At 33.8% G+C, this 23,729-nt stretch overlaps 1 protein-coding gene across 19 annotated transcripts in view; it reads left to right on the forward strand.

Moving 5' to 3' along the window:
- Positions 1 to 23,729, forward strand: part of EHBP1 (EH domain binding protein 1) — a 559,717-nt gene that overhangs the window by 311,279 nt on the left and 224,709 nt on the right. For 12 of the 19 annotated variants that reach the window (XM_077134347.1, XM_077134350.1, XM_077134348.1 and 9 more), the window contains 3 exons: positions 14,772 to 14,876; positions 15,529 to 15,654; positions 19,023 to 19,263. In XM_077134347.1, the coding sequence (XP_076990462.1) occupies positions 14,772 to 14,876; positions 15,529 to 15,654; positions 19,023 to 19,263 (472 nt within the window). The remainder of the gene's footprint in view (positions 1 to 14,771; positions 14,877 to 15,528; positions 15,655 to 19,022; positions 19,264 to 23,729) is intronic. The other 7 variants (XM_077134353.1, XM_077134359.1, XM_077134355.1 and 4 more) reach the window with 3 other exon arrangements.

Consider the following 23,729-nt stretch of genomic DNA (forward strand, 5'->3'; position numbering starts at 1 on the left):
TGAACTTCATCAGCCTTCTTGAACCAAGGTATCTTTCCCTGGATGCCTTTGATTGGACATTTCTGTAGACTTGTTTAATTGGGACATTTTCTTGGCCTTAGAACTGTAAACTAGCAGCTCATTAAATTCCCCTTTTTAAAAGCCATTCCGTTTCTGGTATATTGCATTCTGGCAGCTAGCAAACTAGAACACAGCATATCAACAAATGAAAGCAGAAAAACCACATGGTCATCTCGATTGATGCATGTGACAAAATTCAACATCCTTTCTTGCTAAAAATACTTCAAAGGATAGGATTAGAAGAGAACTTCCTCAACATGATAAAGGGAATATATGGAAAAATCCACAGCTAACATCATACTCAATGGGGAAATACGAAAACTTTCCCCCTAAGAACAGGAACAAGACAAGGATGCCCGCTATCACCATTGTTATTCAACTCTGCATTGGAAGTTCTAGCCAGAGCAGTTAGACAAGAAAAAGAAATACAAGGCATCAGAATTGGAAAGGAAGAAGTAAACTGCTACTGTTTGCAGATGATATGATACTATATGTTGAAAACCCTGAAAAATCCACAGCAAAACAACTAGAGTTAATAAATGAGTAAGCAAAGTGCCAGGTTACAAGATCAACACTCGAAAATATGTAGTGTTTCTATGCACTAGTAATGAACAATCTGAGGGGGAAATTAAGAAAAAATTCCATTTGCAAGTACAAGCATAAGAATATTTAGGAATAAATTTAACTAAGGATACAAAAGACCTATTCAAAGAAAACTATAAGAAATTACTAAAAGAAATCACAGAAGACCTAAACAAATGGAAGGGCATACCATGTTCATATTCTTAAAAAAATATAGTTAAGATGTCGTTTCTTCCTAAATTGATTTATAGATTCAATGCAATACCAATTAAAATCCCAAAAACGTACTTTTCAGAAGTAGAAAATCCAATAACCAAATTTATCTGGAAAGGTAAGTTGCCCTGAATAGTTCAGTATCCTGAGACCATAAAATGAAGTCAGAGGTCTCACATTACCTGACTTTAAGGCGTATTATGAAGCGACAGTGATCAAAACAGCATTGTACTGGCATCAAGATAGATATACTGACCAATGGAATCAAATAGAGTGTTCAGATATAGACCCTCTCACCTATAGACAATTGATCTTTGATAAGGCAGTCAAGGCAACTCACCTGGGACAGAATAGTCTCTTCAAAAAATGGTTCCTAGAGAACTTTATATCCACATGCAAAGGAATGAAAGAGGATCCATGTCTCACACCCTACACAAAAATCAACTCAAAATGGATCAAAGCCTTAAATATTAGATCTAAGACCAGAAAACCTTTAGAAGAAAATGTAGGGAAATATCTTATACATCTTATAATAGGCAGTTTCCTAGATCTTACACTTAAAGGTCAAGCATTGAAGAAAGAAAGATAAATGGAAACTTCTCAAAATTGAGCACTTTTGTGCATCAAAGAACTTTGTCAAGAAAGTAAAAAGACAGCCTATAGAGACAATTTTTGGAAGCAATATATCAGATAAGGGTCTAAAACCCCGAATATATAAAGAGATTGTTCAACTCAACAACAAAAAGACAAACAACCCAATTACAAAGTGGGCAAAAGTCATGAACAGACACTTCTCAGAAGAAGAAATACAAATGGTCAAAAGGCACTTGAAAAGCTGCTCAACTTCCCTGGCTATTAGGGAAATGCAAAGCAAAACCACAATGAGATACCATCTCACAGCCACCAGAATGGCCGTTATCAATAAAACAGAAAACGACAAATGCTGGAGAAGATGTGGAGAAAGAGGCACACTTATCCACTGTTGGTGGGAATGTCAAATGGTACAACTGCTGTGGAAGGCAGTGTCCTGGTCAGGTTCATGTGTCACCTTGGCCAGATCGTGGTACCTGTTTGTCTGGTTGGGCAGGTGCTGGCCTGCCATTGGCTTTGAGGACATTTCATGTAATTAAATCATGGTCACATTGGCTAATTCCACAGCTGATTCCATTTGTAATCAGCCAAGCAGAATGTCTTCTTTAGTGAATGATGCTTAATCTAATCACTGGAAGCCTTTTAAGGAGGATTCATAAGAGAGGTTCTCTTCCTCCTTCGACCGGCGTGCCTGTCCTGTGGAGTTTGTCCAGACCCTCCATCAGAATCGTCAGCTTCACGGCCTGTCGTACAGATTTTGGACTCTACATTCCCATGGTTGTGTGAGATACTTTTATGAATTTTATATTTACAAATATTTCCCGTTGATTCTGTTTCTCTCGAGAATCCTAACTAATACAGGCAGTTTGGTAGTTCCTCAGGAAGCTAGGTATAGAATTGCCATATGATCCAGCAACAGTATTGCTAGGTATCTACTCAGAGGACATGAGGGCAAGGACACAAACAGACATTGGCACACCAATGTTTATAGCAGCATTATTTACAATTGCCAAGAGATGAAAACAGCCCAAATGCTCATCAACAGACAAGTGGCTAAACAAGCTGTGGTATATACATATGATGGAATATTATGCAACTGTAAAACAGAATAAAGTTATGAAGTACATAATAACATGGATGGTCCTTGAGGACATTATACTGAATGAGATTAGCCAGAAACAAAAGGACAAATACTTAATGCCTCACTGATATGAACTAACATTAATGAGTAAACTTGGAGAATTTCAATTAAGAACAGAAGTCATCAGGAGATAGTAATAGGGTAGATATTGGGTAATTGGAGCTGAAGGAATACAAGTTGTGCAACAGGACTGATTGTAAAAATTCAGAAATGGATAGCACAATACTACCTAACTGTAGTACAATAATGTTAGTACACTGAATGAAGCTGAATGTGAGAATGATAGAGGGAGGAGGGCTGGGGGCACAAATGAAATAGAAGGAAAGACAGACGGTAAAGATTGAAATGGTATAATCTCAGAATGCCTAGAGTGTGCAATGATCATGACTAAATGTACAAATCAAAAAATGCTTTTGTATGAGGAAGAACAAAGAAATGTCATTATTGCAGGGTGTTGAAAATAGATGGTAATACATATTTTAAAACTTTAAGTTATGTGTGAGACTAAAGCATGAAATGTTTATTTGGTACAAAATTTACATTTTGACCAGTGCATCTCCTAATATAACTTATATGGACAGTTTAATTGAACACCATAAGGCATTGGAACCTTGAGGAGGGCATGAGAGTTTGTAGGTTTGTCCAAAGTGATGCCCGAATAAATCCCAGAGTGATTTGAACAGCGAATAAAAAAGTATTTGTGACGTCCCCTTGGGGAAATGGTGAGAAAGAGGGAAAATTCAACTTCTCCATTTGGAGAAGGCCTCATATTCTCACAAACAGTGAGGCCAACAAAGTCAATAGGCCAGGCTCTCAATCTTGGGGTTTGTTCATATGACACATATCTCTGCAAAGGGTAGGCTTGGTCTACCTAAAATTAGGCCTCAGAGTCACTCCCAGAGAACCTCTTGTTGCTCAGATGTGGCTTGTCTCTCAGCCAACATGGTAAGCAAATTCATTACCCTCCCCCTCTCTATGTGGGGTGTGACTCCCAGGGGTATAAACCTCCCTGGCAATGTGGGACAGAAATCCTGGAATGAGCTGGGACTCAGCATCAAGGGATTGAGAAAACCTTCTTGACTGAAAAGGGAATGAGAGAAATGAGACAAAATAAAGTGTCAAGTGGCTGATAGATTTCATGATTTCAAAGAGTCGAGACATTATCCTGGAGGTTATTCTTACACATTATCTAGATAACCCCTTTTTAGTTTAAGGTGTATTAGAGAGGCTAGAGAGAAGTGCCTGAAACTGTCGAGCTGTGTTCCAGTAGCCATGCTTCTTGAAGATTGTGTAATGACATAGCTTCCGCAAAGTGTCTGTGTGATTGTGAAAACCTTGTTCAGATGTTCCTTTTGTCTACAGTATGGACAGATGAGTAAAAAATATGGATTAAAAAATAAATAATATGGGGAACAAATGTTAAAAGGAATTGGGTAGAGGGAAATACTAGCAGTCAATGAGAGGGAGGGATAAGGGGTATGGTATGTATGAGATTTTTCTTTTTTCTTTTTATTTCTTTTTCTGGAGTGATGTAAATGTTCTGAGAAATGATCATACAGCTATGTGATGGTATTGTGAGCCATTGATTGCACAGCAAGTATGGAATGTTCATACGTTAAGAATGTTCGTGTTGTATATTGATTGATTTTATTAATAAAAATTTGTTTAAAAAAGAAGCTTTTAGGGACACATAAAACAAGAAATACATATTTCATAGAGATGGTGATGTTTAGATTGGCTTTCGTAGAGCAGTTAGCTGACCTGATAGCAAAGAAGGAAAAGGTGAGAATAAATAAATGTGTAAGAATATAGTCTTAATTAACACAGTAAATAGCTGATGTTTGCTCCCTACTGATCAGCTGGGGAATGTTGAGATTTCCCAGGTTTTGGTTGTCTTGTAAACTGTCATATAGCCAGACCTCTCTAGAAGTGTTATTATAAAATAGTAGTTTTTTTTTTTACTTTGAAAAGTCAAAAAAAAGAGAAAGAAATCTTCTAGTTGGACAAACTCAAAACATAGCTCTTTATATTCTGATGTTTTTCTTTACAGTATTTTAAGCATAATATTTTGTACATCCCTACACAGTTGTTCTCATGTATTATATATAATTCTCTACATATTTTCACTCAACACCACATCATAAGCATTTTTCATATGATTGTAATTGTTTCACTTGTAAGTAAAATCTCAGATAACTGCAAAAAAAAACGTACTGCTTGTTAGGGCCAGGAATAAGGATGAACAAGTCCGCCTTTGATTAGAAGGCTCCTCAGAATAAATATGGGGCTTTAGTCAGGACATCCATTAATTTTCTTTTGGTTTTTATATGGACATCTACCATATAGTACCTAGGAGACTCTGGTTTATATGGGTCTCAGGAACAAAAACATCGGATTGCTCTGGAATCAGTGAAGTAAAATTGGCTACCAATTTTGGAGTCTATGTAAAGATTAAGAATTTCTGGAAAAACTGCATTTGTTATCTACATATTAAAGGTGGGAATTGAGGGAGAAGCAGAAAGGTAGAACAATTCTGATCCCTTGAGCTAAAAGTTATATAAGGCAACAGATCTACCTCCTTCTTAAAGGAGTTTGAGACCCTAAGATGAGAGACTGATGGCAACAAGAATATCTTTTCCCAGTGTTCAGAACCCAGATGTGTCAACTCAGTGAGTCATAGAAGTGACAGAAGGCAAAGACTACAAATTTAGCCTACTTTTTGAGTCACTCTTAAACCCAAATGCTGATTTATTTATTTTGAAGGCAACTAAGCGTTATCTGGCTCCCTGTAAGACTCTGGGAAAACTCTCCTGACACTGAGGACTCTTCTGACAGAGCTGAGGTTAAAGGGGGAGCTGTGAAGGAGAAGTTAGAAACCCTCTACTATTTAGGGGAGGAGACAGAGGACCATAATCTAAGCACCAAGGGAATTTTCTGAGGATTTACCCCAGTAATACAAAATTGATTTAACCACATTAACAGACTAAAGGTGAAAAACCATAAAATCATCTCAGATGCAGAAAGGAACATTGACAAAATTCAATATCAAGTTTCTCAACAAAGTTTTAATCAAAGGGAATTTTGTCAGTTTGATAAAGGGCATCTATGAAAGACTACAGCTAATATATTTAATTGTGAAACATTGAATATTTCAGTCATTCCTCCTAAGATTGGGAACAATCTTCTAGTCAACATAGTACTGTTGATCCTAGCCAGGTCACATGATACGAAATCAACATAGAGAAATCTTTTGTATATGAGTGAAATATATGAACAAAAAATGAAAAAATAGATGAACAAAAAGTATTTAGGAAATAAAATTGATGAAATTAAAATAGTGCCATATATAGAGATAGAAAATATAGAATATTTATAAATAAATTTGAATAAAGTTAAATTAATTTAACAAAAAATGTGAAAAACTTCTACACTGAAAACTAATACGTTACTGAGGGGAAGTAAATAAGACTTTAATAGAAAGAGATCCTATGTTCATTGATTGGATATATTTTTAAGATGTCACTTCTAAAATCAATCTATAAATTTAATTCAGTGGCAGTCATCACCCTGGCAGACTTAAAAAAAAAAGTTATTAAAAAGCCAATTCTAAAATATAATTAGAAGTACAAAAGGTCTGAATAACCAAAACAATTTTGAGAAAGAACAAAACTGAAGAATTAATACTACCTGTTTTACTAGAAAGCTATACTAATCAAGATAGCATGATACTGGTATGAAGATAGAGAAATAGATCAATGCAACGAAATAGAGTTTGAAACTTACCTGATCAATTTTCAACAGAGGTGCCAGCATAACTAAGTAGGAAAAGGAAAGTCTTTTCAACAAATGATGTTGGAACAACTGGATGTCCATCTGGAAAAAGGAACCTGAGCTCCTACCTCTCCACAAACTTAATTCAAGGTAGATTGTAGACCTAAATGTGGAAGCCACGACTGTTTATGGACAAACGCCATGGATTCTTTTGCCTGAAAGAACTCTCAGTAACCAATTCCTGAGATACTGGAGTTTCAAACAGAGAAAGAGTTTATTACTACACATCAAGTAGGAGAGCAGAGGGCCTAGCAGCCCAAAGTCTGTTTCCCCAAGTTTAGGGGGTTCAAGGTTTTTAAGGATTTTATCAAGGGGAAAATGGTCATTTTAGATGGCAAGTTGAAAGCAGAAAAAGAGACAGTGTTATCATTATCATTTCAATAGGACAACATAAGCTGAAAGGAGGGGAGGCAGAGCTATCACTTCAATACTAAAGGTGTAAGTTAAAAAGAAGGAAGAAAAGTTATCTTTCAATAGCAGAATCTAGCTATTATGATTTACAAATGTCTGGGGCTTAAGCTAGTTAATGACTGACTTCAAATTCTTCATTAGCTTCAAGGATTTTGCCCCACAAGAAAATGACCAGATAAAGGGAGTAACAGTCTTACAGTCTGTTCTTACAGATAACTTAAAAAAATGAAGTTAAAAAAAAAGTTTGTGACAGTTCTTACAGTCACAAAGGCACAAAATAAGGGCTTTTACAATCTTATCAGATATTAGGATAGATGAATTATAGTTTAAGGATTTCAGGTATTTCCTTCTGTCTACTCCAATTTCCAGAAAGCAAAAAGGAATATGATTCAATAATGAAAATCATCCCTTAAATCCTAATTTCTCAATTACAAGACTGTAAAAGCCTCTGGAAGGAAAAAAAAAAGAGGACAATATCTTTGTGGCCTGAAATTGGCAGCAGTTTCTTAGACACAGAAAGTGAGAACATGAAAAAAATTTTATAAATTAGACTTTTTCAAAATATAAAAACTCATGAAAAGTCGGGTAACAGCAGCTCAGTGGCAGAGTTCTCACCTGCCAGACTGGAGACCTGGGTTCAATTCCTGGTGTAAAAGAAAAAAACTCATCAAAATACACCATTAAGAAAATGAAAGGCAAGTCACAGATTAGAAGAAAATATCCACAAGGCATATATTTGACAAAAGTCTTGTATCCAGAATAGATTTTTTAAAATGTACTACAACTGAATAATAAAAGGCAAATATCCCTACTTTTGAAAAATGGGGAAAGATTTGAACAGATGATTTACAAAGGAAGTTATATCACTGGTCAATAAACAAAAAAAATTCTTGACTTCACCTGTCATCAAAGAAATGCAAATTTAAATCTAAATGAGACATGACTCCATACCCACTAGAATGGTTAAAATTAAAGTACTTTTGGGGACCATGCAAATATTCTGTATGTTAGGTCACTTGGGTATATATATTTGTCAAAATTCATTGAACCATACAGTTTAAGATTTGTGCTTTTTCTATGTATGCATAAGTAAAATACTAGAAGATAGCATTTTAAAATTATAGTGAATATGTTAGAGTGCTAAGAAAATAAATTATTTCCAACATTCTAATGTATTGATCTCAGGTGTTGATATACCAAGTGGTAGCTAGTCTGTAAAGATTGCCCTCCAGTGAATCATGCCTCCATTTTATAGTCTTCTCCCTTGAATCTGGACTGGCCTTATAAATCACTTTTAACCAGTTGAATACAATGGAAATTGCTTCATGTAACTTCTAAGGCTAAGTCATAAGATGTATTATAGCATCTGCCTGGATCTCTTAAAACACATGGTTCAGGGGAAGCCAGCTGCCATATAAAGCAGACTAGCTATCCTGAGACATGTTAGTGAAGAAACCATCTTGGACATTGAGCCCAGTCAAGCCTTCAGGGAACTCCAGCCCCAGCCACCATCTGACTACCATGAACCACTTAGCTGAATCCAGTCAACCCACAGAACTGAGGTATAATAATAATTTACTCTTTTAAGCTAACAAATTTTGGGGTGGTGGCTTAAACTGTGACATTTCTTTAGATAAATGAACATATATAGGTGGGTGAATGGATAGGTAGATACATAGATAAACAAAGCATATGATTTCTATAATTTAATAATAAAGTATAATATCTTTTTGCCTTTATAAACTTAGTGCCAGATGTTATGACTCTTATTCAGTTCATTCATTCATGTACTACACATTTGTATTAAGCTGTGTGCTAAAAGGTACATCAGGTACAAGATGAACAAGAGGTTCAAGATGAACATGACAGATGCACAGCTCTCGAATTCTGTTCCATAGGTAGTATGTGTGAGGAGAATGTCTAGGATCCTGTTCTAGTTTGCTGGCTGCCAGAATGCAATATGCCAGAAAACAGAATGACTTTTAAAAGGGGGAATTTAATAAGTTGCAAGTTCACAGTTCTAACACAGTGAAAATGTCCCAATTAAAGCAAATCTATAAAAATATCCAAATTAAGGCACCAACAAGAGGTTACCGTCACTCAAGAAAGGCCTATGAAGCTCAGGGTTTCTTTCTCAACTGGAAAGGCACATGACAAACATGATGATATCTGCTAGCTTTCTCTCCAGGCTTCTTATTTCATGAAGCTCCCCCAGTGGTGTTTTCCTTCTTTATCTCCAGAGGTCTCTGCTGCATGGGCTCTTGTGGTTCTCATCACTCTCTCCTGTTGCTTTCCAATTTTTTCCAAAATGCTCCCTCTCTTAAAGAATTCCAGTAAACTAATCAAGACCCACGTAGAATGGGTGGAGTCACATCTCCTTCTAATCAAAAGTTAATACCCACAATTGGGTGTGTCACATCTCCGTGGAGATAATCTAATCAAGTTTCCAACATATAGTGCTGAATAGAGATTAAAAGAAAAGGTTGCTCCCACAAGAATGGATCATGATTAAACCATGGCTTTTCTAGGGCACATAGTCCTTTCAAACCAGCACAGGTCCTTATGGTAGAAATGCCCACTCGGAAGTTGGAAATTCTGATCTAGGATTCACTACCTATTAGGGAATTTTACCTGCATTTTTGTGCTTTAACTAAGAGAGTGGATGAATTCTTCCAGAAAGAACAGATTTAGGAGAAAAACAGAATGAGACCTATGATGGGATTCTAGGAAATAAAAATATTTAAGTGGCAGACAGAAGAATATTGACCTTTAAAGGAGAATAAAAGCCTCTGGAGGACCTCTTCTGTTACTCAGGTGTGGCCTCTCTTTCTTTAAGCCCAACGCTGCAAGTGAAACCATTGCCCTCCCTCCTACAGGGAACATGCCATCCAGGGATGAAAGTCTCCCTGGCAGCATGGGAGATGACACCCAGGGATGAGTCTGACCCTGGTACCATTGGATCAGTAATTCCATCCTGAGCAAAAGAATGTGTAACAAATAAGGTATCAGGGGCTGAGAGAGTTCAGGTAGAGTCAAGAGGTTACTCTGGAGGTCACTCTTATGCAAGCTTCAGTTAGACATTGCTAGTATTATAACTTGCCAAACCCCAATCCAAACCATTTCTGCTAATCCTAAAGAATACCTAGGGCATTACATAAGATTCTACAAAGGTTCCAAGCCCTAGGGTAATTTTCCAGAAAGCTACAACCTCCAAATGGGTCCCGGGACCATAAGGCCTGAAATGCAAAGGGGCCAGCCTTTCAAGAACATCAACTGGTTCCATCCCCTATCCCATATTATCAACAGCTCCTTCCAACTTGAAAAAGTTAGAATGGTCGTTGCCCAAATACCCCTAAAGAATGAAAGATCAAAGGTGATGGTGGAGTTATACAGAGAAGGTCGGATTTAACAAATGAGTATGAATGCTGAATTAGTATATTGATATTTCTTTTTGTCTCCAGTACCATAGAGCTGCTAGAAGTAAAAATCTAAAATTGTGAAAGTGTAACCCATACCAAATTCTGAAATCTGTTCTACAACTAATTGTTGCAGTGTACTTTGAAATTTATTGCTTTTTTTATGTATATGTTATTTTTTCACAATCTGAAAAATGTTAAAAAATGAAATAAAAAATAAAGGAGACCAAGGCAGAAATATCAGATTTAAGAGGAGAATCAGAGGGTACTAGTGTCCTGGAAGAGACAGTAAGAATTTCAAGGAGAGAATGGTTAATTTGTTTATTCTCAGATAGTTAAGTATAAGAACTAAAAAGTATTTGGTGTGTTTGACAATTAGAAAATACATTGGTGACCTTGGAGCAGTTTTATTAAGAAGAAGAGTAAAGGTAAGGATACAAGATTGCAGTGAGTGGAAAAGTAAACGGTAGTTGAGAAATTGTAGGTTACTGATGTTTTAGAGATATTTTCTTAGAAAGACTAAGAGACTGGCACAACTAAAGTAAATAACAATTGAGGTACTTATTAAAATTGGAAGCAGTTTGTTCATATTAGTAATCCATTGGGAAGATTCCCTGGAGAGGGAGGGGCTGAAGAGCCAGGAGAGAGAAAATAGTGTCTACTTGTGTACCTGAAGCAGCTTCTCCTTCCCTGTTATGATCTGATATGGGATTGAAAAAAATCACATCATTAAACCTGTTAGATGTATCCATAAATCAAACATTTATGGACTCATTGAGAAAAGTAAAATCTTTTTGACCTTGATCTCTGTCAGGAAGTTGTAATGTTACTATCTTAGGCCATCATAAATTAAAATATACCTGTACTGAATCTTGTTATACTTTAGAGAGAAAAGTGAGGATGATGCAAGATTTGTAGATATAATCTACCTCCAGGCAGTTTATTTTTTCTTTTAACTCAAGTGATGTACTTTCTTAAAAGAAAAAAACACCTACACTTCTTGCTCCTCCCCCCTTTTTTTGTTCTTTTAATAATCTCTGGTGGCCAATTTCTATCTTCTTTTGCCTTCCTAATGGTAGAGACTCAAATTACTCTACTCTTTGCTTCCATTACCTACATCTAATTTAGTTTACTTTCTTGTTCCCATCAATGTGAAACAAGTCCGGGCTGAAACGCTGTTACAAGGACTAAATGTTCTGCACCACGGGTTTATTGCTCAATTTGAGTAGTACTAGTGTAGAAATCTGTGCTATTTACTTGGCATTATTAAAATCTTTCAAATGTATAAGCTTTTAGTGAAATGAGGCTTTATTAAATAATAAAGTATTATAAATATAGTGGGCTGGGCAATTTTTGGTCAAGAGAGCTTCCCATTTAAAAAAAATACTGGGAATCAATATTTGTAAATCTTATTTTAAATAGCTTACTTTTCTTCTGATTATAAAAGTAAAATAGATTGACTATAGGGAATTTAGAAGAAAACAGAAAAGTCCTTTTTAACAGGAGAAATACATAATAAAATTATTTTAGGTTCCAGACCGACATCTGTAACTGCCTATTAAAAATCTCCATTGGAAAGTTCCACAGCCACCTGAAACTTGGAATGTACCAAATAGCCCTGTAACAGTGCTAGAACTACCGTTCACAGTCATCCAAGCCAGAAACCTAGCACTTGCCCTAGGTTCTTTTTCCCATCCTCTGTTTCAAATTAATCATTAAATCTTTCTTCTTTGTTTAATTTTTATCAAGAAATATTTATTGAGTACCTTCCCTTATAGAGTGGTGATGCTGAATAACTCATCTTCTTTTTTCCTATCGTGTGTATTCCAGATGATGCCATGTTGCTACTAATCGATGTTTCTAACGTACACATTTGATCTTGCAGTGAATTCCCACAGTTCTCAGTGTAAAGTTTGTGTTCTTAAATTTGGTACACAGTAACTTCATGACATGACACTTGCCAATCTAATCTCATATCATTCCCTACACCTGGTATCTTAAACCACAAACAACTTGCGATCCTCAAATATGTCCTGTTCTCGTTTGCCTCTTTTGTCCTCCTAGAATGCCTTTATTTCCTCTTTTATTTTTATAATAACGTCTATTTGTCTTGTGTTGTCGAAAATGTAGAGAAATCAGGGACATCTCCCTGAGCTCAGACTGAATTATGTTTTTCTTCCAGTTTCACAGAGCCTAAGATGCATATCTCAATTGCAGTATTTATCATACACTGTATGTTACTTTACTTGCCTATCTGTTCCACTAAAGTGTAAAGCCTTGAGGGCAGGCACTACTACAGGCATATAACAGGTACTTGGTAAATGTTTGTTAAATAGACAAATGATCTTTCTTTGGAGGTTTCTTCTTTTTTGTTATTTGGATTAACACTTATTTGCATACCAAGTGAACAAAGCCTTGGTAAAGATAATGTAAATTACCTTTTCACTCTGTTAATATGAGCGAAAAGTTCTAGAAGTGATAGTTCTAGGAATGAAGTAAGGATTTATTTAAGCTATGGATTAATAGGGAAAAACCACTAGGATAGGAAGGAAAATTTGTAGTCAGTGAAGAATTACTTTGTATTGGTTAATGAGAAAATGATCTTCAATGCTTTTCAGAAGCACCAAGAAATAGTCTAAGCATTCAAAAAATTACAATATAAATATGTATGTATCATGTATTAGAGTCATCTTGATAGTATTTAAATAAATGCCCATGTATACCTAAAATTCTATGGGAAAAAAGGGAGAATATTAATGTTTAGAAGATAAGCACCAAATCTAATATTTCTTCAGTATTCCTTACAGTGTTCATTGTATAAGATGTTTAATGAACAATTGATTCTACCCTCATTGAGATTACATCCTAGAATAAAAAATAATTAAAATGTATTAGCTATTGAAAACTACAAATGTTTGAACATTATTTAAAAACTTTTGAGCTGGTAATTGCTTATTAGGGAAGATAATGCAAGTAAGTGATATAAATATACAGGATAAAACATGGGTATTAATACCTCTTAGGATGTTTATGAGGGCGAACTGATAATGTATGCAAATCTCTTCCCACTGCTTAATAAATATTAGGTGCTGTTATTTTTTTTGAAATTTCATATTTTAAAAGTTAAAAATAAGTCATTTTCAAATTAAAAAAGAAACACAACTAGTAATGAATGGGGAAAAAATCAGTCATGAGGCTAGTAATCTCTTAACTGAATTGCCACTCCATTATTTTTTCCTAAAAACTGTAAAAGACAGTGAATAGTAGTGAGAGGTAAAAAATCTGACTTATGGCTGAATTCTACCTACTGAGGAATTTGCTAGGTGAGCTTAAGCCAGAGTGAAGTTTAAGCTATTGGCAGGATAAAATAGAAGACACAATAAGTTTATCAACTTTTCATATATATTTAGCTCAAAGTTCTACAAAATAACACATATTTCTAAGAGCTTAATATTCTAGAAATAATTTGTCTGTTCCAATATTAATTTGTGTCCTTATAAAATGTAAATTCTATGAGGACAGTAACCATGTCTTTTTTTAATCCTATGTCCCAGCCATCTAGCCTACTGCTTGGCACAGTCATAGATAAATATTTGTTCAACAGATGAATCGATTAAGCCATATTACAAATGTGCATTCTATCATTTTGTTCAAATAAAATTTAGAATGTAGACTAAGATTTACAACATTAAAAACCTGTCTTTTAAGGTTGAATTTAGGACTATTTTCTGTTTCTAACTGTTTTGCTCCTTTCTTACTTAAAGATCTGGATCTGTTTGATTTGTCCTAATAAATCAAAACCACAAAATTTTGAAACTGTCAAAATATACATGACTCATGTAAAGGATTCTATTTATGCACAAAATGAATGCCATCATTATTTTAAGACTTCTCTCTCCATCCCTGTCTTTTTGTTCTGTATTTTACTGGCTAAATTAAAAGATTTCCTAAAGCAAATACCTCGAGAGTTCCTTTAAGGGAATAGATTTCCTAGAACACAGGAGTAGAAAATAGTAACTATTCTCTGCTTTTCTGATTTTTAATGCTGACTTAAAACTCTAGTACATGGACCAGTGCTTGTTATGTGCATGATTCTTTTAGATATAGTCTTAAAACCTTTAGTTTAAATTTAGAATACTGTAAAATAAATATCAGAGGATATTTTAATTATATTTTTAACACATGCTTTTAAAGCAAAATTCTATATACAAATGTCAGAAGTTCTTGCTGAAAGTCAGTGTCAACCTCTTGGGTTATTTATTATCTTTGTTTTATGTTCATTAACATAGTTATTATGTTGTTAATCTAGGTTTTAATAAAATGCTTTCTATTTTAAAATATGAGAACAGCATAATAGATTCAGTTTAATACATCTGTTAGAGTTCATCAAATAACATCTTCTAAATGTATTCTCTTGATTAACCAAACATTCCCTCTCATTGTCTTTTTGAGTAACAGCATGCTTCTACTGCTCTTTAATTAAGTGACTTTACCTTACATTTGTCTTGACTGGCTTCTGTTTACAGAAATTGTAAACCAGTTGAATGCTCTGAGCAGCTTAGATGAAGATCAAGATGACTGCGTAAAGCAAGCAAATATGCCTTCAGCTAAATCAGCCAGTTCCTCTGAAGGTCTAAGAGCTTTCCTCCTTTCTGTTTCCAATTGCTTGTATTTACTGTGACTTGCTCCTGTTGACTCCTGCCTGTACTTAGCTGTCAGTTTTGTCTCTGTGCTTTTCCTTGTACGTTTTCTTTGTAACTTGTAGTGCACCAACAGGTAACAACATCATAGAATTTACCAGCTTTAACAAAGCCTTATATCAGGATCTTTAATAGATGCTGATTTTAAAATATCTGCTGAGATAACACTTGGTCATGTAACATGGTGACATTTGAATGAGTTTATATTTTATAAATATATTGTTTTTAAAACATTTGTTTATATTAAATCCATTTGAATTATTCATATTGGAGACAGGGATGTTTCCTAAATCTATGTTAGTACTTTATTTTTAAATCAAATTAGATTCAGATGAAAGTTTTTTTAGTATAGTTCATTATCTGATATAATTTCCAAATTAATATGCATGTATTTGTTTTATTTGTTGGTTTGGTTTATTTGTTGGTTTGCTACAAAATACTTGAATCTAAATGGTAAATGCTGTGTCATATTATTTGCAGGTATTGTTACTTTTGAACTTTTACAATTTGAAATGTTTCATTTATGACTTATAATTATGCTTATCCGTAACCACAATGAGCTAATAAGTATGTTTATTTTCAGAGCTTATCAACAAACTTAACTTTTTGGATGAAGCAGAAAAGGACTTGGCCACTGTGAATTCAAACCCATTTGGTGATCCGGATGTAGCAGATTTAAATCCATTCGGCGATCCTGACTTAGAACGTGGTGTGTTTTTTCTTTACTTATAAATTCCTGATATAGTCAACTATATAGGGGCAGGATAAGATTTTTAAAAGATGTAAAAGACAGTTTTTTTTAATAATGATAATATTGTGTTAAGTACCAATTCTGGATAGCTTCCACTGAATTATTTTTAAAGAAAAAAAAGAAGGCCTTTCATAGACATTTACCTGGGACTTATTTTTTAATTCTTTGTTAGTCTGGTCAAACAGAAGGAAATCTCTAATGTTAGAGATAATAGCATTGACATCTTAAAGTCTCGTTAGTTTGGTCTCGCAAGTGAGGTCAGGTTGCAGTACATAACAATATTGACATGATGGGAGTGGTTTTTCCTCTTCTATACTCTTCCACTTTGACTTTAAGAGAGTCTGTTGAGCCCCTCCACTACTCACCCCATGTCTCTAGCTGAGAATCACGGTCATTACTCTCACGTGAGAGTCACGTGAGACTTTCACAGTCACAAGTTGCCATGTGAATAGCATGGGACAGAGAAAAAGTTTAGAACATTGCCACCATATATACAACATACTTTTGAAGAAAAAACAAGTCATTTTTCTTATCAACAATTTATGAACTCTTGGATAAGGGCTGTTGAAGAAATGAGGCCTCTGATTCAACTCTTTGCTTAAGGTAAATGCAAGAGTGATTAACAGTTGCTTCCATCTTTTTGCCTGCTTATAAAATCTCCATAAGCTTCAGAGAATTTTGTTTACTACCTGTCATGGTGAAAATGAGGATTCACAATTTGCACAGTATCATTGTATAATCGATTTTTCCTTCCCATCCTTCACAAGATGGCTTTCTTACCAGATTTCAAATTAGTATTAGTAAGTCTAAATTAATGAGATTTTACTTTGTTTGTGGTCTATATATTATAAACATATTTTAAATCGAAAGCTTTCAATAAATCTTAGAGGTAACCTAGCTCAACTACTCCTTTTCATGGGTAGGAAACTATTTCCTTCTTTTCATAAGAAACTGAGGCCCAGAGAAGTTAGGTTATTTGAATAGGAACTTTAGTTAAATGAAGGTAGAGATGGAACTAAAATTCTTAATCAGATTATGTCTTCTTTAAACCTCACAGCTCTTCAGCTGTTTACCATATTCATCTGAGTATATTGATGTTATTTTTATTTTCAAAGTACTTTGAGATATCATTGTTTGAGCTTTCTGCTTCAAAATCAGATAAATAATTTTTCTAAATATATGTAGGTCTGTTTAGTGAGGTGCAGAAGAGAGTAGTAGATACATAAGATTGTCCAGATTATACAGTGTATTTCTATTAAAAAGAGGTTAGCAAATCTGATTCGGAATCTTTAATCATTGTTATAGATATAAGAAAAAATGTGGTAATGAGTATTGGAGAAAGAACTAATTATATGCCTAGTGGAATAAGAATATTCTATTAGAAGAATACTTATTTTTCTAGCAATAATTTTTATTGATTAAAAACTTGTATCTTAAAGCAACAAAACTGTTTGGGATGGAAAAATGTGCTGAGGTTCTTTAAATGACTCTTTTCTTTCTTTTTTTACTTTTACAGTTTCAGTTCTTATATCCATGACACTGTGTGTTTCGGTGACCATCTATTAAATGTTTACTTATTTATTAAATGTGTTAATCTTATCTTAAACTCTCCTTTGTTGCTTGTTCTATCCTCATATCTTATGCTATAGTTTGTATACTTTCCCATTTTTGGTTTTATAACTGGCACACTTGATTGGAAAAATTTTTACAATACCCTTCAAGAAAGGAAAAATAAAAATTGTATTTCCATTAACTATTTTATTAATTTCTTAAGCATTTGAGACTAGATATTTGTTTTAAAAAAATTGAATAAGCCAAATTTTGCATGCTCTCTTCCTCTATGAGGAAAAAAATGCTTGACATCATTGTGTAAAGCCTACTGCTACTAAGTTTGAATATTGTACTGTTACTGCAAAAGATACATAGTTATTAAGTGTTTTCTCTGGTGAAGGCTATTTAAAAATGTATTACCATATTGATTTATTATGATTTTATGAATTATTTTATACTAATGTGTTTCATCATTGTGTATGGAACGTCAATCCAGGAGTTTTTTGTTTGTTTGTTTTGCTTCGTATTAATATAAAAGTAAAATAAGTTTTCTGGACTAGTACTTAAATGTAAAAAAAAGTAATTTGACTTTAAAAATATAAAAGTAATTGATATGAATTATTAATATGTCAACCATGAGATTTTTAGTAATTGGATTAAATTGTTTGAAATGTCACTTATGAAACAATTATTTTCGAGAATTTCAACAACCAATTTTCTGCATTACTTTCCTAACTTATTTTGTTAAAGATGCATATTACAATTAAAATTACTTTTAAATTATGTGATGATTTTTGGCTATCTGAACTTTTGTCCAATTTGGGAAGATATTTATTTTTATCAGCAAAAGCCATGGACAGTTTTATTAAAAATTCTAATTTTGTTTAAAATTTTTAATAAACACAAAAGAAGAAACAGAAAAAAAATTGATGTTTAGCATTTCATAAGTATTTTTGGAAGGCATTATACTATTGCTTTTTGTATTGATAGTCAAAGTTTGGTTTTCAAGAGTAACTTTTTAAAGAAAATTCAATCTGAAATGATCAAATTTAGAAGAATTTGGAATAACATGCCTATTAGCTTCTCAGTATAATTTTAATGTAATACTTCAATCTATATTAAGTAAATAAAGTATTGACTGGGTCTAAACTACATTGGAGAAATCAGATGTCTCATTAAAGGCTCGAAAGATTTAAGGACTTGTAGCATATAGATACCTGCTCTTGAAAGACTCTGAGAAAACAAATTTGATGATGTGTGGGTTTATTTTTTATACACTCCAGAATGAATGTTTAGATCCTAAAATGGTCTCTTTTAAAAAGATCATTTCAAAATTAAATCCATTTTATATTCTTTTAAAAACAAAAATTTATTATGTATCAGTTTAGAATGACAAACTAATATAATGAAATCAAATAAGCAATAATGGAATATTGTACCTCTAGGAAGATTAAAAATTTTAAAATTAGCATACCATAATACCAACATTATTAAAGATTCCAAGCGCTTTCATGAAATATTAACTATCCAAAGATACCATTTTGGGGAGCATCATTCCTGGAGAAGTAACCATACATCTTAGATACCACATCATCTAAATGTCAGGATTCTTTAGCCCCTTTAACTTATATTCTTGTTTCAGTATTGCTTTGTACTCTGTCAGCCCCTTATAATTTTATTAACTCAAGATTGCATATTTTTGAAATCACAGAGATAATTTAAAATATCAGGTAATATTGATTTGATTTAATTCATCTTTTGTTATTGTTTTATAGAGCCAATCGCTGAAACAGCATCTTCTAAAAAACCAGAAGAATCTTTTTATAATAACAGCTATAATCCCTTTAAAGAGGTACAGGCTCCGCAGTATTTGAACCCATTTGATGAGCCAGAAACCTTTGTTACTGTAAAGGATTCTCCTCCCCAGTGTACAAAAAGAAAAAATATAAGGCCCGTGGACATGTCCAAGTACCTCTATGCTGATAGTTCTAAAACTGAAGAAGAAGAGTTGGATGAGTAAGTACATTTCATTTTGCTGTCATCACAGGCCAGTCTATATATTAACTAAAGAGATCTTTTTTTTTTTTTTGATATACCTTTAGATTAATAAAAAGAGGTGTATCCCTATGTTAATATGCAGTTTACAAGTCTCTACCTGGCCCCCATTCTGAACTTTTATAGTCTTGGCCCTTATATACCAATCCCCACACACACACAATCTTCATACTGTGTATGTGTACCCTAAACTAATAAATAGTAGAAATATGTTCCTGCCATCTCTAGTTGGATTTCCAATTCCATCTTCTCACAGAAACTGTTATAAAGGATTTAGTTATTTTTAATTGAATACTTTAAGCATTACACTTTGATGATATCATTGGTCTGCTGTGGGAAACTCATTTGATGAGAAGACTTGTTCAGTGCCAAACACAACTAAATCATCATAATCATAGATAGATTATCTGTATTTGGGTTATTGTTGAGTTATTTTCTATTTATTGATCACCAGTTCAATATGAATAATCAGTGTGATCAGGGCTGCCACTTTGCTCAAATCTAGGTAGGGATAGGAAGGAATTATTGTAATCTGGGACTGTACAGTGAACAAACTGTGTGACTAAACACTTTGGCCCTGAGTGCATGTAAAAAGCAACAACAGAACTTCCACATCCAGTCATGATGAAATAACAGGATGGATTACCCTCTTATCTTAAACACTAAAAAACTGAAAAAAATATGTAAAACAATGGTTCTCAGACATTGGACAAAGGCAGTAGAGGACAGTGATCCCTGAGAGAAGAAATACAAACAAGATAAGCCTAACAATTGTCCAGGCTTTGCTTGTGAGAGTGAGCTTCAGCTGTACTGCAGGGAAAGAAAACCCAAACAAAGCCTAGCAGTCTCCCTGAGTTGAGGAAATGGGGATTGGAGCTTGGGGGGTACCAAAGTGGCTAGAATTTGCAGACAGGCTACCAGTGAAGAGAGCTCAGAGACAGAGAGAGAGCTCCAGAGATCTGTGGAAGGTTCCTTTGAGTCTTCTGAGTATTGATCAGTAGATTACATGCAAGGAAATTACTGAAGCTGAAAGAGCAGACAGAACAATCTCTGAAGTTCACTGAAGATCAGGAATAGTTCATGTATCTACCAGCCAAAGCAGAAAGACTTCCTAACACATGGGACATAAGAGAGTCCTTAGAAGTGTATTGTCTCAGTAACAGGGCCAAATTTGACCCAGACTAAAGCCTATTCTGGACCTGCCTAATAAAGCTTCAAAAGAATTAAACTGATTCCAAGTAGCTTAACTACATCCTACACAAAGCCCAAATATATATATAAAGGAATACCAAAAATATATATAGTATATAAAGGAATAGCAAAAATCCAGCACCCAAAGCATAAAATTTGCAGTGTCTTACAGCCAATCAAAAATTTATCAGGCATACAAAGAATCAGGAAAATCCAACCATAATGAGAAGAACATTAATCATTGGCTATGTATGTAGAAGTAGCACAGATGATAGAATTAATACAGACAACTGGTAAATAACTATTATAAATATACTCCATATGTTCAAAAAGATGGAGAAAAGCATTAGCATGGAAGAGATTTTTTTTAAAAAGATCCAAACTGAATTTATAGAAAAATATTCCAAATTTGAGTTGAAAAAAAAAATGCATTGAATGGGATTAATACCACATTAAATAATGCAGAAGGAAATATTAGTAAACCTGAGAATATAGCAATGCAGCCTATCCAAATTGAAGCATAGCAAAAGACTGTACAAAAAGAGAATAGAGGATCAGTGAACCATAGAACAACTTCAGGTGGTCTAACATACGTGTAATTGGAGTCATGATAAAAGAAGGAGAGATATTGAGGGGGACAGAAAAAATGTTTGAAGAAATAATGGTCAAAAGTTTTATGAATTTAGAACAACTATAGCCTACAAATCCAAGAAGCTGAATGTACCCAAAGTACAAGAGGCATGTGGAAAACCACAATAAAGCTTCTCAACAAAAACAATTCAAGCCAGAAAAAATTGGGTGATAGTCTTAAAGTACTGAAAGAGAAAAACATTGTCAACACAGATGTCTCCTACCAACAGCAACAACCAAAAAGGCAAAATAATGGTCTCTTCAAGATATTCAAATAACTTCCTCTATTAAAAAAAGAAAAATATTTAAAAATGTTTTAGGTAGGAGGAAAATGATACTATATAGAAATTTGGATCTACACAAAGGAATTAAGAACACAGGAAATAGCATATATGTTAGTAAACATAAAAATAGTTTTTGCTTATTTTAAAAATCACTTTAAAAGAAAATTGCTGTTTAAAGCAAAAATAGTAACATTTTAAGTTTTATAACGTGTAGAAATAAAATGTATGACAACAGAAGCAGGAAGACTAAGAGTGGGAAAATTGAAGGATACTGTTTTAGGCTTTTATACATTTGTTACTTGAAGTTACTCTTTTTTCATGTAGTCATTGTTGTTTATATCGAAAATGATAATCTCCAAAAAGGTTACTGGGACTAAAAAGTGAATTCACAGTTGCAGAATAAAAGATCAATGAACAAATTCAGCTTTACTTCCATTTCTAGCAGTGAACAATTGGAAATGGAAGTTGTGAAGTTATCATTTACAGTGGCATCCAAAATAATAGCTGGGCTAAGAAAAAAGTTTAGCAATTAAAAATATATATATTGTTATGAAAATAAAAAGGCAAGATACAGTTTTGCAGACATTATTAGAAAAATACATCTGACAAAAGATTTCTATTCAGAGTATATGAAGAACTTTAACTCAATAGTAAGGCAAACTAATTTATTTAAAAGAAAAAGATATTTTGTGAAAAAAAAATTTCACAAAAAAGATGTTGGACATCATTAATCATCAGGAAATGCAAAGCATTTTGTTCTTTCTTTGGCTACTTCCAGATAAGTATGGGTATAGTTGGGGGGGAGGGGAAATTGCTTACTTAGAGTTGAGCAGGGGCATTACTAATTGGGTTTGGGGGCACCTTCTGTTGGGACAGGCTGATAGTGATGTTTTTGCTGCAACAGAAGTAGGTTTTCAAATTTCTTTTATAACAGGAGTATGTTTTCAGAATGTTGCTGGTTGGTCACAGCTACTAGTGACCTGTGAACAAACTTAAGAGACAGGGAGCTAGGAGAAAAATTAACATGAGGATAATTAAGGGCTCAATGAGGGGGAGTAGAATAGCTCGTAAAGGGGTGGAGAAGAATGAAAGAAAATTTGAGAGAAATTTTTCTAGCTGAGATGAATTTGCATTTGCTAAGTTATACTTGCATAAGGGTAACTTTCAGAATAATCGCTTGACTGAATTTGAAATCTCTTAGCCATTGAAACTCTAATTCTCTTCTCCCTTTTGGTCAGTTCATCCATGATGTCAGGGCCAGTCTCATCCTTAGAGCTCATGTCTTACAGTGCTAGGACCAGTTATGATTCCTGACATCCCTGGAAATTATGTACCACATTGGGGGGAAGCTCAGAGTTTGGCTTAGAGAGAGACCACATTTAAGCAACAGCAGAGATTTTTTGGAGTTGGTTTTAAGTAGGTTCAGTTTACTATTACAGAAATAAGTTTCATAAGGGCAAACCTTAAAATTGAGACCTTGGCTTATTAAACTGGGAGCCCCTCTTTCTTAAGAAAAATGTTAGGCTTGCTCACCTGGGGAATTCCTAATAGTTCTCTCTTTCCCAGTTCCTCAAGGGACTTTGCAAACACTTTTTCATTTTCTGACCCAAATATTCTGAAAAGCAGTGTATAAAACATTTACTTGTATAAAACATGAAGATTTTGTTTCTTATTCTAGATTCCATATTAAATTAAGCTGAATTAGGTTGTTTAATTCACTAGATAGATTAAATTAGTGCAAATTTTGGACAAAATAAACACTTTTCTTTTATGTCACACAAAAGTTAAAGCTTTAAAATATAGGCAATATTATTTTTTATCTTTATATTGATTTATCTTGGTTTTAACTAGATCAGTTTTATCACATCTTTATTTGGAGTTTGATTTCTTTTAGCTTTTTAACCTTTGCTGTGTGGACCCATGCTCACTTTTAGAGCTGGAGAACGAAATTTGAATTTTAAGTGTCACATGGACACTTAAAGTTCCAGGGAACTGCTGGGCTATATAAAGAGTAAAAGCACCTCAAAATTTAGTGATAGTAGTTAATGCTTACTATCTGAGCTTTAATTCTTATAATCATTTTTAAATGGAACTTTTTTTTTAGAAATAAAAACATTAGACAGCAGTTTTATATTAGAAACCATAGCAGAGGTTTTGTTCTGTCATACTTTTATATGTTTACCAGAGTTATGTTAATGAGCAGTAAATATATATATATCCAGTATTTTTTTTTTAAAGTTAAGCACATGTATTTTTAGAGAAGTATTGGAATAAGCAGTGCAACTGACAATTTGGCTGTTTCTATGATCTGTAGCCTTTTTA

Source organism: Tamandua tetradactyla, chromosome 17, assembly GCF_023851605.1.
Source record: "Tamandua tetradactyla isolate mTamTet1 chromosome 17, mTamTet1.pri, whole genome shotgun sequence".
Taxonomy (NCBI): Eukaryota; Metazoa; Chordata; class Mammalia; order Pilosa; family Myrmecophagidae; genus Tamandua; species Tamandua tetradactyla.